At 41.6% G+C, this 18,765-nt stretch overlaps 1 protein-coding gene across 16 annotated transcripts in view; it reads right to left on the bottom strand.

The window, feature by feature from the left end:
- mast4 (microtubule associated serine/threonine kinase family member 4) overlaps positions 1–18,765 on the bottom strand; it is a 480,851-nt gene that overhangs the window by 53,597 nt on the left and 408,489 nt on the right. For all 16 annotated transcript variants that reach the window (XM_078562967.1, XM_078562902.1, XM_078562920.1 and 13 more), the window contains 6 exons: positions 10,667–10,768; positions 10,139–10,271; positions 8,329–8,396; positions 5,445–5,530; positions 4,777–4,985; positions 4,501–4,639 (listed from right to left, as the gene is read on the bottom strand). In XM_078562967.1, the coding sequence (XP_078419093.1) occupies positions 4,501–4,639; positions 4,777–4,985; positions 5,445–5,530; positions 8,329–8,396; positions 10,139–10,271; positions 10,667–10,768 (737 nt within the window). The remainder of the gene's footprint in view (positions 1–4,500; positions 4,640–4,776; positions 4,986–5,444; positions 5,531–8,328; positions 8,397–10,138; positions 10,272–10,666; positions 10,769–18,765) is intronic.

Here is an 18,765-nt window from a genome sequence, read left to right as displayed (position 1 = left end):
TGTTGCACATCACCTTTAGTAAACATGAAACGGGTGTCATGAGATTCTAGCTCACTTTATCCTGAAATGAGGGCATAATTACGAAAAGTAAGGTGGGGGGGGAAGAAACTGGATGCAACAAAAAGTAGATAATTGATACAAACCACTGGCTGAAAATAGTGAAGGTAAATAAATAATTCCCAACCATCAGAAAAGCGGGATTTCTATTGCAGTTTGAAAAAGCGTCTCAGATGTGCCACAAGCTCTGAGACAGTGAGAATTTCACTTTAATGATCTGCTCACCAATAGCAATCACTTGTCCATGACATGCTTAATGGGGCTAAGAGGTACAATTTTATGAGACTGCAAATAGAAATCAGAGTTTCTAGCAGAGCGTATCTTCTTACATCCATTTACACAAATTCCAACGTCTTCTTTCCAATCAGGGCGCCACTTGTTAGTTTGCATTTTCTACAATGTTTTGGTATAATGAGTTTTTATGGCATGCGGAAGTATTGCAAGTAGGAAACCGTCACGGGTTGGCATAAGGCCTGACCTGCTACAGACACGCCGCTAACTTAATCTTTAAATTTGAACTCATCATCGGGGAAGTGAAATTTCAGCTCCTGCCTAATTAAGTCACCCCACCCACCACGTTTCCCATTCTTGCAGGCCTCATAAAACTACCCCGCCCCCCCCCCGCCCCCAGCGCTTTGTCCTTATGCAGACATATTCGTGATTTTTTTTAAATTAAAGAAAAGTTCAGGATCTGTTTTACTGGGTGTTATGGCGACAGATTCAGTACTTTATAATAATTAAGATAATAGGCTACACACAACTTTTAAACAAACACCTAACCACACAAGAATGGCATAGCACAAACTTAGATCAGGCTATTTTCAATCTAAAATAGCTGCATGTCACAAATCCCTTTAAATCTAGTTATATTAAAAATATCAAAAATTGCATTTATGTTATGAATATTGATGACACAAGTTTTTATGTTGAACTTAAGTGCCCAATTAAATTAAATCCACTGGTAAATGCTCCTGTGAAATGTCTTGAGAGGTTTTATTACAAATTCTTGTTTGTACAACAGTGCATTCACACAGTGGCTGTCTTTGTGGGTGTCTCTGCTAAGATGTGGGGCAGCTGATAGGGCCCTGCACCACTGGGAATCCCACTAGGCTGGCAAAACCATGTGCCCGCTCCCCTGCTTCTTTCTGGTAAGACAGATGGTTATGAAGTTTTTTACGACCGGGATGGGAGGAGTGCACAGTTTATCTAGCCTCACTACTCCGCACGTCACACCGTGAACTGTAAATTATTACAAATTTCAACTGCTCACGTCTGGAAGAATCCACTGGCGTAGAAATTGAGAGCTATAGTGATATTCACAGCCACTGGCAGTGATACCCTCGACCTGTGTTGCTGCAGATCTGGTTGTAGATGGCAGCATCATTCAGTAACCACCTCCTTGGTGAAATGTAAGTGCCTCAGACACCGCACCTCCCTAAGGATCCTTGGTGGCAGGGCCTTCTGTTGAAAGCCCCCCTCCTCCTCCTTTCTGTGCATAACTTCCCCCTCTCTGTTCCATGTCCCTATCATCTTGCAGCCCAAGAGGGACTGAAATTATAGCTTACTGAAAGTAGGCTTTCTACTGACAAGGCCCTACAACTCACCGTGTCACAATATCTTTATAGTGCGGAAGGAGTCCATTCGGCCCATCGAGTCTGCACTGGCTCTCTGAAAGAACATTCCACCTACTCCCCTGGCTTATCCCCGTAAACTTGCACATTCTCTCTTTTCAGGTAGCAATCCAATTCCCTTTTGAATACCTCGATCAAATCTGCCTCCACCACCCTTTCAGGAAGTTTGTTCTAGACTCCAACCATCCTCTGGGTGAAAAAATGTTTCCTCACATCACATTTACTCTTTTTGCCAATTATTTTGAATCTGTGCCCTCCAGTTCTTGATGTTCTCTTGAATGGGAACAGTTTCTCACTATTTACCCTGTCCATGCCCATCAGGATCTTGAATACCTCTGTCAAATCTCCTCTCAGCCTTCTTTTCTCCAAAGAAAATGGTCTCCACCTCTCCAATATATCCTCAAAGCTACAGTTCTTCATGCCGGGAATCGTTCTTGTTAATCTCCTCTGTACTCTTTCCAATTCCTTCACATCCTTCCTCAACTATGGCACCCAGAACTGGATGCAGTACTCCAGATGAGGCCTAACTAGTGTCTTATACAAGTTCAACATGACTTCCTTACTCTTGGACTCAATGCCCCTATTAATAAAGCCTAAGATACTATATGCTTTATTAACTGCTCTCTCAACATGCCCTGCCATCTTCAATGACCTATGTACGCATACACCTCTGTTCCTGCACCTCCTTTAGAGGCTCTCCCTTTATTTTATAATGTCTCACCATATCTTTACTGCCAAAACGAATCACCTCACACTTCTCTGCATTAAACTTCATCTGCCACTTGTCTGCCCAATCCACCAAAATGTCTATGTCCTTTTGAAGTTCAAGACTATCCCCATCCAGTTGACAAAATTTCGAATCTTCGTATCATGTGCACATTTTGAAATCATGCCCTGCACACCACAGTCTAGGTCATTAATATATATCAGGAAGAGCAAGGGTCCGAACACTGACCCCTGAGGAACTCCACTACAAACGTTCCTCTAATCTGAAAAACAACCATTTATCACTACTCTCTGTTTCTGATGATATGCAGATGTTTTACAATGTGGTTTCCGACGTCTGATAGCGGGGAACACGGCACGCCATCAATGGGCTGAGCTGATGATCGTAAACTTGTGGCCTTCTCGCCATATTGATGCTCACACTGCCAAGCACGCATGATGCCAGCGGGCACAGAAAATTCCACCCAATGTACTTCATGCTCATTTCAATTCATCAGTCATTGAAGAACATTTTTTTTCCAAGTCTCTAATGACATTGAATGCTCCACCTTTTCTAACACAAAAATTAAAAATTCGAAATGTAAGAGAGGACTTCAACAATTATGCAGAACTTTCTTAGAAATCCAATTAGTCCCCTTTTCCCAGAACCCAGAAGTTCTTTCCCTTCCACATGTAAATCCAATTTCCTTTTGAAAGTTCCTATTGAATCAGCTTCCACCATCTTTTCAGGCAGTGCATTCCAAATCGTGTAAAATAATTTATACGCTCATCCTCCTTCCAATTCTTTAACCAACTATCTACTGAATCTGTGTTCTCTGTAGTGCCTGACCCTCCTGACAGTTGAAACAGTTTCTACCCATATACTCTTCAAAACCCCTCAATTTTGAAAACTTCCATTAAATCTTCCCTTAACCTTAACAATCCCAGAAGTACCTCCTCTCTTGTAAATCTCACTGCACCCAAAGCCTTGCCAATTCTTCCTGATGGTTTGTCTCATTTTAAAATTGAACCAAATAAAAAGGCATAATTAAAAAAATAGCTGCTAGTCTTCATTTTTTAATCGAACTGCTGGTAAAACAAGTTGTCCAAATTCCTTCTTTTTTTTTTGATACCCGTAGATTTTAAGGAGTGTTTCTTGGCCCCTGAATACTATGCCCAACAAGAGAACCAAATTCTCCATATCTATAAAAACTGTATCAACATCTGCCATGTCCCCCCATATTCAGCTCTGCGCCAAACAGTAAAATCCCAGGTTGACAAATATTCCTCATAACTCAGTCTTTAAGTTCAGGGATCAGCTTTATAGTACTCTCTGGGTTTCCTCAATTAATTCTACATACTTCATTCAATAATTCTACATCCTTCCTGTCTTTGAAAATCCCTGGAAAACTGAGCAAGACTCTTTCGCAGCATATAAAAACTCATTCAAAATACTCCCTTGTATTAACATACTACTTAGTTTAGCTTCTACAAATTGTATAATACAAGAATCTTCTGTGTACAACACTTGGATAGGGATATTACAAGCTAATAATACAACCGAGAGGGTGCACCCATTATAAATGCAGTAATCTCAAACTGTTGATGTTGATTTGCTTCAGTCAACAGGTCCTTGCCTATTTTTTTCCCTTGTAAGAGTTATGTATCAGGTTGTTGAATCCACCAATATGCGCCAGAGTCAATGGTGGCAATTAAGAGTTTTGAATGAATGCTATTTGTGCCATTTAAAAGTAAAGGATCCATATAACGTTTTTAAAAGGAAAGTAAATCAAATCATATGGCATTAAAAGCCAATGACATAAGGGGTCTTTTTACTGTCTGGTGCTCAGGATGTATATCCCTTCATCAAATCTCAAAATGTTCAGGCTAATATCCTGAAATATGTACATCATCATTTATTTTATCACATGTAAAATTACAGCACATCTAAAGTTTTATGGAAGATACATGTGCAACAACATAGAGTAACATATTTACAAAAGTTAGTCTCTGCATGTGCAATCAGATAGTAGGGATCCTACTTTCAATTAGTTAAAATTTGCAAATCAATTAAAATCTGAAGCCAACATGCTTTACATATACATACTTATCTGGTTTCAGATCTCGGTGTACAATTCCATAATTGTGCAGATATTCCAAAGCAAGGACTGTCTCTGCAAAATACATTCTTGCCATATCTACTGGTAAGGGGCCCATATTTTTCAATAGTGTAGCACAATCTCCACCTAAAAATTAACAAAAAAATCATTTTTCACCTACCAAAGGCAATCTAACATTATTTGACTGCTTAGAACTCTACGCTGAGCAAGAATAGGTCACCTCAGGAACAAAAACCAATTTTATTTAAAAGTGAGCACATTACCTTCTACATATTCCATCACCATACACAAATGTCGCTTGGTTTCAAAGGAACAGTACATGCTAACAACGAACGGATTTTCTGCGAATGTCAGGATATCCCTCTCTACAAATGCTTGTTGGATCTGATTTCTAAGGATCAAGTTCTGTTTGTTTATTTTCTTCATTGCAAATCTCTGCTTGGTTTCTTTATGGCGAACCAAATACACAGCTCTGAAAAAAAAACAGAAGGTGCAGTCAGTCTTCAAGTTGCGCACCAGTGATACAATTATCTAGCGTCAGGACAGCCAGGTATGGGATACGATTACTAGAGAACGAGAGATTATGGCCCATTACACTTATTTTTTCACCTCAAAACTTCAGATTTCAATCAAAAACGTCATACTGCATTCAATTAAACTCCCGCTGCAGATGGTAGCAAGCTTTTAAAAAAACAAATCTCCATTATTTTCAACTAAAGATGGAAAATTGAGCAACATATTAACTATTAACAGTGACACTGATGTGCTTAATTACACTGTGCAGTGTCAACTCTGTTATCATTAGGGAATCAGAAGATGAATGCTCCCCTTTCTCTGGCAAACAACTCACTGCTGCTAGTAGGGTACATTGATAATTGCTTTTATACTTCCATATATACAACCATGAAATGGAAATGGAAGTGACACTCACCCATAGGCTCCATTACTGATCAGCTTCATAGTTTCAAAGTCAATTTCACGTGGCTTACGCCTACCTTGGACTGAAGGACTAAAGCTCTGAGGGGGAGGAAAGAATTCATTTTTAAACTTCACTTATGCAAGAATTACGGCATCAGAAATCTCTAGAAGTATAGCAGCTGCCTCCGCTCCTGCAAAAATTATTTCACAGCTTTTAGCGGTTGCAATTCTTTGTCCCTGTTATCTTAACTGAACTTCATCTAACTTCCACTAGGTTCTTCTTCAAAAATCAATACATTTGATATTTCAAAATAAGTTAGTGTTGAATGACAAGCCACTACATTCATCAAACAAAAGTTACAATCAGTTTCAGGAGTGCTTTTACGATTTTTTGAGCTCATCAAAGCAAGGCATATCAGTGCTGCAGAAAAGGAGGGGTTGGACCCAAGTCCATATGAGGTCGATCGACCAGACCTTAGAAGTTGTGAGAAACTTAGTTCTCGGGGTGCTTGTACTTCCCATTTTGAAGCCCTGATGGCCTAGAAAGGGCTGCTTTAAACCTTGTTGGTAATTGATGGGTAAACACACAAACAGAACACCTGAATCTGTTGCTAACAGCAACTTCATGGCAAAGTGGATATAAACTTTATACGTGGCACCAGAGACACCAAAGTCGGCATCAATATAACCTATGGAAACAAAACGCTTAGGCATCTCTTTTGTTGGAGCGAGCACTTTGGCCATGTTTGACACAGAGGGCTGAATTTTTCCAGACCTTTGGGGATAGGCTAGGAGGGTTAGTAATATGGTGGGGGATGGCGTTGTGAAGGGAGTCCAATGTCTTGCCTGGCACCACAGCATATTACCAGCGGTGGGAACCTTAGCAGAGCAGCAGCCCACCAGACAGCCAGTTGAGCCAGTTAAGAGCCTAATTAAGGGCCATTTCCATCACCCCACCCACCACTGGAAGGAAATATAATCAATTTTTAAACAACAATTCCTCACCATCAACATATTGGTAGGAGTTGAGGACCTCTATCCAGTTTTTATTTTACCAAAATATACAAATAAAGGTTTTTCCAGGTGCTACCAGTTATGAAGATGTTAGTGACTGCACTGCTGGGAAGTAAACAAGGCTGGGGTCTTCATCGTGGCAGGACCTGCCATGGGAGATTAGGCGGCCCAGCCTAAATTCCATTGGCTTTTGGCAGGGCGAGGCCAGAAAATCCCACCCAAGGTCCTTTTGAAGTTAAAATGATTCTAAGATGATTATACATGGCACTGCTGAATGAAAATCAAATCAGCTCTCTGTGGCAGACTTGATAATTTGATATCTGAATCAGGCAAGTCTGTAGTGTCCCATGGAACTGTTGTTAAATTGGCCAGGCTGATTCATTAATATCACAGTAGACTTAAATTCTCAGCTCTTGGCTCCAGGAACATTTTTGTTTTATTCGTTCATGGGATGTGGGCATTTCTGGTTGGCTGGCTGGGCCATTTCAGAGGGCATTAAAGAGTCAACCGCATTGCTGTGGCTCTGGAGTCACATGACGGCAGGTTTCCTTCCCCAAAGGACATTAGTGAACCAGGTGTGGGTTTTTTTTTTTACAACCACCAACAATAGTTTCATGGTCATTATTAGACTTTTAATTCCAGATTTTTTTTAATTGAATTCAAATTTCACCTGGGTCCCCAGGCCATCACCCTGGAGTACTAGTCCAGTGTCAATAACACTACGCCACTGCTTCCCCCTACAACCCAACCCAACCCAACAGCCTTAACATATAGCGTTGATCTGGCTTATGGGTGCTTTGGATGGTTGAACACAGCAATGCCCCCATGCACATTTGGGCTTCCCTATATTTAAGCTCTTGCCAATGTGCTTCTAAGCCCTTTGGGAACAGGCAAATGGGGTGTCTTCCAAAGTAGGGAGCATCAGATAACAGAAATCCTATCTGTGTGGACTTCTCAGCAGTGTGATTTGGGGACTAGATATGGTGATGAAGTTTCCAAGGATTTGATTTTTTGGTCCTTCTGGGGCCTGGATTGGAGGCTGAAAATACAACTGTTGGCCGGAGTGCCGGTTTCCCTGCTTCAGCCTGCCTCCGGCCATTTTTGTGGAGATGTGATAGCCAACACCGTTAGTTAAGGGCCACATCAGGTCAACTAAAGGAATCCAACTGGAATTTTGCCTGTGCTGCAGCACCCCTACAGTGGTGGCCTGACTGCAAAACCCATTTTTAAATTTAAACACATTAAAAAAGATAGGAGCGAAGGTGCCTCCATTTCGATGTAGCCTCTCCCTTATTTACCTACTATCACAGCCTGCTGCTCCTTTCAAGCTGAAAGGTCTCTGATTGGCCCTCCAACTTTAGGAGTCCACATTCTTTATTGGATGGTGAGCCTGTCCTTTGGCTGTTATTTGGCAACCTCGGGAAAAGCCACAACGAGTGAATGTTTCCCCACACAGTGCGAGTTCTAATCCACGTTCCAGCCCAGCAACAGGGTTCAGGAGCCCACAGGGAAAAACTTGCTACACGTGCCATACATTCTGCTGCCCAAAAGCAGAGATGGGTTTCTGCACTGTGTATTCTTTGGAGATTAGCAGCCATTCATAGCTTTTGTAGTTGTGATATTCTAGCACCCATATTTGGAAGGATTAGATTGTCATCTGAGCCTAGCTTGTACGGCAAAACAGTAGCCAAGTTTCTAAGACTAACCACTTCAAAACTTGAATAATTTCACAAGTTATGCTGACAAAGGTTTTCAATAGATAGTTTAGGTATTAATGACGTATTAGATAGCAGTGGTGTCAAACCATAAAACTCTGGAGATTTATGCTGCTTATATGTGAAGAGCTGCTTATATGTGAACAGCGGTATGGTAAGCATACTTACACCCACAGAGTCATCAGTTTCAGGAGTCTCTGCTGTCCCACTATCATAGTTAGCCAACTGGGCCATTTCTTTTGAGAAAGAAAAGTTACTGATTAGGTGAAAGAACATTGTTGATTGCAAGGGGAAAGGTAACTCATTAAAATTAACAAAAAGCAATACATATTGTAAAACCAGCTATTAAAGATTGTCATTTCCATTCTATTCTGCAGATACACAGAAGCTTCATTCTCTTTTATTTCGCTGTCACTGTCTCATTCATTCCAATTATAATACACTGTATATTTTGCTATATCTAGTAGCATTTCTATGGGACTGCTAAACTTCCATTTAGTGATTGGCACAGCAATCTGTATTTTTGCCACACTGTTTGGGATCGCTTTACCCTGTTACACTAATTATCCGAGACCTTTAAATTGTGTCACAACTCAGAGCAGTTGTTAGTAACTGATACAATCCTCAAACTGAACAGTGGGTAAATGAAGTAGCTAACAACGCCTGTTGAGACTTTTAACACATTTGTGAACCAGCGGAACATCTGTCCTTTATACCCAAGTAAACCATTTTTCAAGGCTCATGATACAAAGACTGCTGATACCAACACAATGATAGAATTTCCTATTGGAGAACCCATCTGCGATGCAGTCACTGGTGCCTAATAGGTTACAAATCTATTTTTTAATTGTCATCAGAGGAAAGGATTGAATTTATTTGGCACCATCTCCTAACAGCAGTTGAGACTACAATGTGAGCAAGCATGCAACATTTAGGAGCAACTGATCTTTAAAAAAAAAAATCTGTAGACTATGCAAATGGCTAAAGCACCTTAAAAAAATTTGTGTACTGTACTCCAGATCCCACAGTTTGCGAGAGATGCGAGAGAACCAGAAACAGAAACATTTGTTTAATTATATGGGTTCCAATTAGATGCTCAAATGCCTTTTTAATGACTGTTTTTAATGTGCAACTGCTGCTGCATTTGGGGTTTAATAGAGCAGCAAGGCAAGTAAAAATGAGTGCCACTGATGGTCATACTGTGCCAAATGAGCAGGGGTAAGAACAAATTATGTAGAGCAGATGCATGATACCTGAGCCAGGATAAGGCAGCTTTAAATAACACATAGTTTCCTAATGCATAATCCATGTTAGAAGAGTGCCTCAGTTATTAATTATATGCTAATTTTTCCACATCTCAATAGGAAGGTGACTAAATAATGCGCTCTCGGATTTTTTTTTAAAAATGTACTTGCACTTTGTTATATCAACTGTAAAATTAATGCATTCTTTTCAATGGTATTTTCAGCAATTATATTTTATATTGGGTACTAGCTATGGAAGATGTACAATTCAGATTTTTTTATACATAGACACACATTAACTTAATAGAGAGAACGTTCCAAAAATGTTAAAAAGAATGTTTAAAAATGTTTAAAAGATGTGTGTTAGGTTAGCAAAATCCCAAAGCACAAAATCAAAGTATTTTTGACTAACTAATCAATGATTGCTAACTGTATTCTTTCAAGAATCACGTGATCCTAGACAAAGAAAAAGCATTAAAGTATATATGAGAACAAAGTTGCAATAATGTTTATAAGGATCATTTTAGAAATGCAGCCATTTCAATGGAGGTTATTTGACCATTTATGAAATTTAATTCACTTATAAGATTTGCTAAAAAGAAGTTTTAGCTAGGTATACCAGAAGCATAATGCCCATGCTACCCCTTTTCCGTTAATATTTATTCCACACTTGACTAAGCACTTGACAAGGAAAAGTATACTTTGCATGCAGCACAGTTAACACTGGCACTCACCCTCTAAGGGATCTCTAGTAAGGCCCAGCTGACTGATGATATAACGGGGAATATCCGATTTAATGCCTTCTCCTTCTTTAGCATGTCCTTCTGCTGCTTCCAACAAGTGATAGAACTCTTCAGGATCAAATTCCTGGAACAATGTTTAAAAAAAAAAACCCCCGTCAACTCCTTAATTGCTTCTAATATTGCAAATTTACTCCTCTGTGTAAAGTTTATTGGGAGTAGGTCCCAAAAATGTCACTGTGCCTCAAAAGAAAATCCTCTCGGGCAACAAATATATTAAATCATAAACTCAAAGTATGTCTCTTGCGTATCAATGTTGAACTAACACAGCGTCAAAATGAGCTGTCCCCAATGTATGCCTTTCCCACCACCCCCCTGCAAGCTGTTTGTAAATACACTACATGCTCATATGACAAGGTATTTATGTGCTTATAGTGTGAACAATATTGCTTCAGCTTATGTACATTATGATTTTGTCCATTCTGCAAATATATCTTTTTCTTTTTTAAAAAAAGGACTTACGAGACATTCCAACAATCGAGCCGGGCGAGCAATGATAATCAATAATTTCCTGACCAACTGATCAATGACCGCCAACTCATTACTTTCAGAACGTTTGTGAGCCTAGACATAGAGAAAGCAACATTTTAACAGTCTGTGCATCAGGATCATTATTGAAATGAAACAATTTAAAATAAAATATTTTCTACATTTAACCAAGCATATGAACCATTTTCAGTGTTTAATCCACCCATTTAAAATATCTCCAAAGCAATTTTCCCGGCATTAAAGGTAAATTACAACTGTTTGCATTGGCAGTCGTTCCACTATGAAGATCATTCAAGACATGAGGCTCAGAAACCTGATTAGCATTACACTTGAATGCTATTAAACACAATATCTAGCAGACGGGGCTGAGGGTATAAGTCAGTTATAAAAGCAGAAGTAGGATATTTAGCCTCGTGAGCCTGTTCCGATATTCAATAAAATCTTGGCTGATCTGTGACCTAACTCCATGTACCTCTGCCCCATTTTCCTTAATGCATTTGGTTAACTAAAATCTCCCAATCTCAGATTTAAAATGGACAACTGCTCTCGCATCAACTGCTCGTTCTCTCCCTCTTTCAGCTTTTCCCATTTTACATGGAGTTCCCACAATGCTGGTTGATCACCCTTCATCTCAGCCATCATGTTTTGGATTTGGTGGGTGATTTTTACAGGTGGATGCCCTTCCTGCCATTCACCCTCCCCATTTGTCCAGACTGGGGACCAGCACCAATACAGGCTGACTCTTCTCTGCACAAGGGGCTGGGTTTTGCTCTGGCCAACAAGTCTTGGAGTGGGACTCAAACCCTGGGCCTTCCGGCTCAGAGACAAGAACACTACCAACTGTGCCGCTCAGGTTCCTATTGAGAATTAACTGCTATTTGTGGAAAAGAGTTCCAAACTTCTACCACCCTTTGCATGTAGAAGTGTTTCCGAATTTCATTTCTGAGACATCTGGCTCCAATTCTAGTCCTAGTCCTAGTCCTAGACTCCCCAATTAGAAGAAATACATTTTCTCCATATACCCTATCAGTTCCCCATAAAATCTCGAATACCTTGACCAGATCACTCCTTAACCTCCTAAATTCTAGGGAATACAATCCTAGCTGTGTAATCTCATCTCGTAATTTAACTCTCAAGAGCCCAGGTATCATTCGGGTAAATCTATGCTACTCCATAAGCAGAAGTAGACCAAGAGCCAATTAAGGCACTAGAGTAACACCTTATTTCATTAAAAAAAGATACCGGGACAGCTCATTGCAATTAATTATTTTAAGATAACTGCTGTTGCCACAAGTTACCGTATAAGGGTCACTGTTTAAGAATAAGGAATCGCCCATTTAACACGGAGATGAAGAGAAATTTTTCTCTGAGGGTCTTAAGTCTTTGGAACACTCTTTCTCAAAAAGCGGTGGAAGCAGAGTCTTTGAATATTTTTAAGGCAGGGCTAGTTGATTCTTGATTAACAAGGGGGTGAAAGAGTATTGGGGCTAGTGGGAATGTGGGATTGAGGTTACAATCAAATCAGCCCCTGAGCTTATTGAATGGTGGAGCAGGCTTGAGGGGCCGAGTGGCCTACTCCTGCTCCTAATTCGTATGCTAAAATGATAAAATGATCTTACTGTTAAGCTGGAGTAGTAATAGAACAGTATCACAGCTGAGTGATAATGTGTCAATAATCATTGTTACATTTTTAAAAATATATAGTGCACTTGTGACAGTAGGGGAGGTGATGGCGTAGTGGTATTGTCACTGGACTAGTATTCCAGAGATCCAATGTACCACTCTGGGTACCTGGGTTTGAATCCCACCACAGCAGCTGGTGAAATCTGGAATTAAAAGTCTAATGATGACCATGAAACCACTGTCAATTGTTGTGAAAACCCATCCAGTTCACTAAGGTCCTTTAGGGAAGGAAATCTGCCATCCTGGCCTATTCTAACCTACAGGTGACACCAGACCCACAGCAATGTGGTTGACTCTTAAACGCCCTCTGAAATGGCCTAGCAAGCCACTCAGTTGTATAAACCATTACGAAGTCCATTCAAACACACGGCATCAACCTAGGCACCGGAAATGACAATGGCAAATTCAGCCATGTCGACCCTGTAAAGTCCTCCTTACTAACATCTGGGGGATAGTGCCAAAATTGGGAGAGCTGTCTCACAGACTAGTCAAGCAACAGCCTGACATACTCATACTCACGGATAACGTCCCAGGCTCCACCACCACCATCCCTGGGTATGTCCTGTAGACCCAGTAGACCCAGGTGGCACAGTGATATACAGTCGGGAGGGAATTGCCCTAGGAGTCCTCAACATCTGAATCCAGACCCCATGAAGTCCCATGGCATCAGGTCAAATATGGGCAAGGAAACCTCCTGCTGATTACCAAATACTGCGCCCCCTCAGCTGATGAAACAATATTCCTCCATGTTGAACACCACTTGGAGAAAGCACTAAGGGTGGCAGAATGTACTCTGAATGGGGGACTTCAATGTCCATCATCAAGAGCAGCGTGGTAACACAACTCCTGTCTGACATAGCTGCTAGACTGGGTCTGCAGCAGGTGGAGGGAACCAACAACAGGGAAAAACATACTTGACCTCAGCCTCACCAACCTGCCTGCCACAGATGCATCTGTCCATGACAGTATCGGTAGGAGTGACCATCGCACAGTCATTGTGGAGATGAAGTCCCATCTACACACTGAGGATACCCTCCATCGTGCTGTGTGGAACTACCACCGTGCTAAATGGGATAGACGTCAAACAGATCTAGCAACTCAAGACTGGGTTGAGGTGCTGCGGGCCATCAGCAGCAGTAGAATTGTACTCAACCACAATCTGCAACTTCATGGCCCGGCATATCCCCCATTCTACCATTACCACCAAGCCAGGGATTCAACCCTGGTTCAATGAAGAGTGCAGGAGGGCATGCCAGGAGCAGCACAAGGCATATCTAAAAATGAGGTGTCAACTGATGAAGCCACAACTCAGGACTATTTGTGTACTAAACAGCGTGAGCAGCATGCAATCGACAGAGCTAAGCGACTCCACAACCAATGGATCATATCTAAGCACTGCAGTTCTGTCACATCCAGTCATAAATGGTGGTAGACAATTAAACAACCACTGGAGGAGGAGGCTCAACAAATATCCCCATCCTCAATGATGGAGGAGTCCAACACATCAGTGCAAAAGATAAGGTTGGAGCATTTGCAACAACTTTCAGCCATAAGTGCCGAATGGATGATCCATCTCAGCCTCCTCTGGAGGTCCCCAGCATCACAGATGCCAGTATTTAGCCAATTCGACTCACTCCATGTGATATCAAGAAACGGCTGAAGGTACTGGATACTGCAAAGGCTATGGGCCCTAATAATATTCCGGCAATGGTACTGAAAACATATGCTCCAGAACTTGCTGGGCCCCTGTTCCAGTACAGCTACAACACTGGCATCTACCCAGCGATGTGGAAAATTTCCCAGGTATGTCCTGTACACAAAAAGCAGGACAAATCCAACCTGGCCAATTACAGCCCCATCAGTCTACTCTCCATCATCAGTGAAGTGATGGATAGGACATCAACAGTGCTATCAAGCAGCACTTGCTAAGCAAGAACCTGCTCACTGACGCTCAGTTTGGGTCCCGCCAGGATCACTCAGCTCCTGATCTCATTACAGCCTTAGTTCAAACATGGATAAAAGCTGAATTTCAGAGAGGCGAGACTGACTGGCCTTAACATCAAGGCAGCATCTGACCGAGTAAGGCATCAAGGAGCCCTAGCAAAACTGGAGTCAATGGGAATCAGGAGTGTGGTGGAGTACTCTCCACTTGCCTGGATGAGTGCAGCTTCAACAACACTGAAGAAGCTTGGCACCATCCAGGACAAAGCAGCCCGCTTGATTGGCACCACATCCACAAACATTCACTCCTTCTACCATCGATGCACAGTGGCAGCAGCGTGTACCATCTTCAAGATGCACTGCAGGAACTCACCTCAGCTCCTTAGACAGCACCTTCAAAACCCAAGACTGCAAATATCTAGAAGCAGATGCATGGGAACACCACCACCTGGAAGTTCTCCTCCAAGCCACTCACCATCCTGACATGGAGATATATTGCTGTACTGTTGCTTAATCAAAATCCTGGAACTCCCTCCCTAACAGCTCTGTGGGTGTACCTACACCACATGGACTGCAGCGGTTCAAGAAGGCAGCTCACCACCACCTTCTCAGGGATGGGCAATAAATGCTGGCCTGACAGCGAAGCCCAGATCCCATGGAGGAATAAAAAAAAAGCTACAAAAAGTCTTCACTGAGATGTTGGAAATAAAAAGAAGTGGGAAAGAGCAAATGTTAGAGCCACCAGTGTGAGAGCAAAATCTATTTTGATTTTAGTTGCGCCTCTTGGGAAAACCAAAAAATTTCAATTCAAGGTTTCAAGCTCCTCTTGTGATACTGACAATATTGTCATAAAAATTAAGATTGTAAGATGTTACTACCAGATCTCACTTCTATTTTTTTGTCAGCTCTTCATTCTCCACTCATTAACACTTCTGTTTAGTACCTAAAAATACTTTGAAGGGAAAACAAAAGATCACTAGGTACATTGCTCCGTATTTCACCTTACAAAGCACAACTGTTCAAATATAACATTGAATTGCCTTGACATATGGATTCTGACTTTCAAACGTCCTCTTCGTAGTTCTTTTTATAGTGGCACAAAGTATTAGATCAAACTCTTAAATTATTTAACCAGAGTCCCTATCTCTCTCTTTCGAAGGATGCTGACCTTCACACATCAATCTTTGGGGTGATTATTATTTAAATCATTTGGTCTCATAGGAATGAACTCGAGTTTACCTCTGCAACAATATAATTTAGATTTTCTTTAAATTGTTTAGCAGTGTAACTTTTATTTCTATGGCAGAGTTTTGGTGCACCAATGTTATAAAACGCAGCCTAGATGAATCTAAGTCTTTATGCAGAATAAAAAATAGAAGCAATGCATATGCATCAAGAGAACAGCATCAAGAGGGGCTGTTATCCACTCAAATAATGGTAGTACTGTGCAATAAAACTTCTGGAAAACTGGAAGATAAATCAAAACTAGAGACTAAGGCCCGGAGCCATTTAAAAATGGCAGGCAGGACCTGATTTTGGGAGTCCCACTCCCATTCCCAGTTCCAGCCCTTCTTGCTAGTGCAGGGAAGGGAGCAGGTAGTGAGCCCGCACCCTGCACACCCGACCTGGCCGGCTCCATTGCAGGGGTAGGCTTCTCTTAGCACCCCTCAGTCATCGTGGTGTCAGGCAGGCTTATCCATGACTCGTGGTTCATGGCCCCCCAGTGGAGTCATGAACCATAGTCTGGATTCAGGAACCTTTTGAAAGGTAAGTTCAAAAGGTCTTCCTCATGCCTCTTCCATGCCCACTCCATTTCAACTCAATGCCAACTCATGTCTGACCCATGGCCATGGTCCCTGATACTCTCCATGCAGCTCAATGTCAAGTAATGCAGCCAGCTACTCCCCAAGGCCCGTCATATTGCCCATGCCAACTCATGCCCCCAGCCACTCCCCCAGCCCTTCACACTATCCATGCAACTAACACCCCTTCTTCCATGTCCATTTGCCCAGTATGTACTATGTACATAACCAATGAGCCATACAATAACAATGGCAAGTGTGGAACTGCTGAGATAAAAAACACCCATTCGCAAATCTTCCTTTGGAAAAAAACCTGCTATTCCTACAACCCTATAAAAGTGTCAATCAGACAGACCATTAAACTATCAATAACAGAGGCTTCAAACGCTTCACAAGTCTGAGGCCGGGATTTTCTGGCCCTGCTGTGTCGGGACCTGCTGCGGGACGATCCGGGTGGTCCCCTCCTCCTTTCTGAGCTTACGCTTTTATTGGTCTGGGCTCACAGGCAAGCCTCATTATACATCATTGTCTGAAAAAGAAAAATTTGCAGGGCTACAGGGAAAAGGGAGGGGAGTGGCACTATGTACATTGCTCCTTCAGAGGACCAGCACAGACACAATGAGCCAAATGGCCACCTTCAGTGCTGTAGCCATTCTATCAATCTATTGCAATTTCTCGATTAACTGATCCAGTGCTAGTGAAAATAGGCAATCCTAGAGTGCAGGCTGCACCAGAGCGCTCATCCCAACAAACTCTATTGTCAAAAAGCATCAAGTGTGAAAACTGCTGCACTGTAATTTGTTACAGGTGCTATGTAAATGCAGGTTATCTCAGCTAAGTAATGTTTTAAACAGATACACAGTAAACTGCTGAAAAGCCGAGATGTGCTGCTCAACTCTCTCAGGAGAGATCAAAAATCTCAAGACTTCCTTCTTTCAAGCCCAAATGAAGGTCAGAACAAATAAAATTAATTTAAATAAAAAATTCAACTCAGCATGCACAGGCAGGCAAATGCACACATTTTTAAAAATGGAATTAGTTAATCTTTTGTATCTGATTTTTATGGTCAGTGGCTGATACCACGTACAGACACAAAAAGCTGGAGATCACATTTATAAATTAGTATTTCAAGAATCTGGGTTTGAACCCGCCATATATTTGGGTTGCAAAATCTGTTGCTCTCCTTTACTTCCTAAAGTTTTCTGTTCTCCACAGCTGGGTTAAATATCTTCTGTCATTATTTAACAAGCTAAATGGCTGTTTAGTCACTCAAAAAGCACAAAACGAGCTTCATTATAGTTGGATCCTGGCTGGTCAGGTTTCCGTTGATAAGGCATCGAACAGAAAACTGAAGTAATTCGTATTTCTACATGTTACCATTAAAATAGGGGACAGCTAACACCCCCTAGTTTCTAAAAGCAAAAGAACAATGCCCCAAAAGTTGCAATTTAAAAATCTACATTAGCTTCAAAAGATGCCCAGCAAAAAAAGTCATGGTAAAAAAAAATCACTGGAAGCTATTCTGTCTCTTCCCTTCCTCAAAACAAAGAAGGGTTGAAGGGTTTGCATTTATACAGCATCTTTCACTACCTAGGGATGAACCAAAATTATGTCACAGCCAATGATTTATTTTTGCAATAGCAAACTTTGTGCACAGCAATATCCCACCAGAAATAATAAGATTAATGACCTGATAATCTGATTTCATGATATTGGTTGAGAGATAAGCATTGTTCTGGAAATCAGAAGAACTTCTTAGCTCATCTTTGAATCATGCCATCTTTTATATCCACCTGAGGGGTTAGGTGGAGTCTTGGTCTCCTCTGAAAGGTGACACTTTTAACTGCATCATTCCCTCAACACTATAATTGATGTGCCAAACCGAGATTATAGAACCAAATCCCTGTCGTGGGGCTTGAGGCCATGAACTGTTGACTCCAGAGTGCTACCACTGAGCCAAAGCTGCCATTTAAAATAATTTACCCTCCCTTTTCCCTGTCAAGAAAGACAACAGTTGCACTTTAACATCTACCTATGGCTTAGATCAGGAAAGGGCAAGTCTCAAAATGCATCCAAGCCTCTCCATGAGCATAACATGCTCATGGCTCAATCCCAGCCTGGAGGTACTAACAATTCTGAACTTGTGAAGATATTGTTTTCAAACCGAATTTTCAACAATAAACTGTATCAAACTCGATTCAGTTGACAAAAAGCCTCCCTTTTATTGCCCACAAATCAGGCTGCTCATAATCTTGGCATTGTATTTGATCCTGAGCTGAGCTTTAAATACCAAATCTTATCCAGCACCAAGATCACTTACCTCCATCATCACACCACTGCCCATCTCTGCCCTTAACTCTCCCTTCACCACTACTGCTGAAATTCTGGTACATGCTTTTGCTGCTACCTGACTTGATTACTTCAGTACCCTCCTCCTAGGGGAGAATTTTCTCCCCGTTGGGGGAGGGGGTTAGGCAGGAGTGGCCAATTAAGACCCGCCCAAAATGACGTGCACCTGTGCAGGTGGGGGGGGAGGGGGGTGGTTAGGCTGAGTCGGGGCCGATGCTCTTTCACATATGCAAGCGATAGAGCGCAGAAATCTCCCGGAGGCACAGAGCTGCCTCAGGGAGATTAGTTTGATTTTTT

This window comes from Cetorhinus maximus, chromosome 2 (genome assembly GCF_964194155.1).
Source record: "Cetorhinus maximus chromosome 2, sCetMax3.hap1.1, whole genome shotgun sequence".
NCBI classification, from domain to species: domain Eukaryota; kingdom Metazoa; phylum Chordata; class Chondrichthyes; order Lamniformes; family Cetorhinidae; genus Cetorhinus; species Cetorhinus maximus.
Note: the sequence above shows the minus strand (reverse complement) of the source record. Positions and strands in the feature narration are given on the sequence as shown.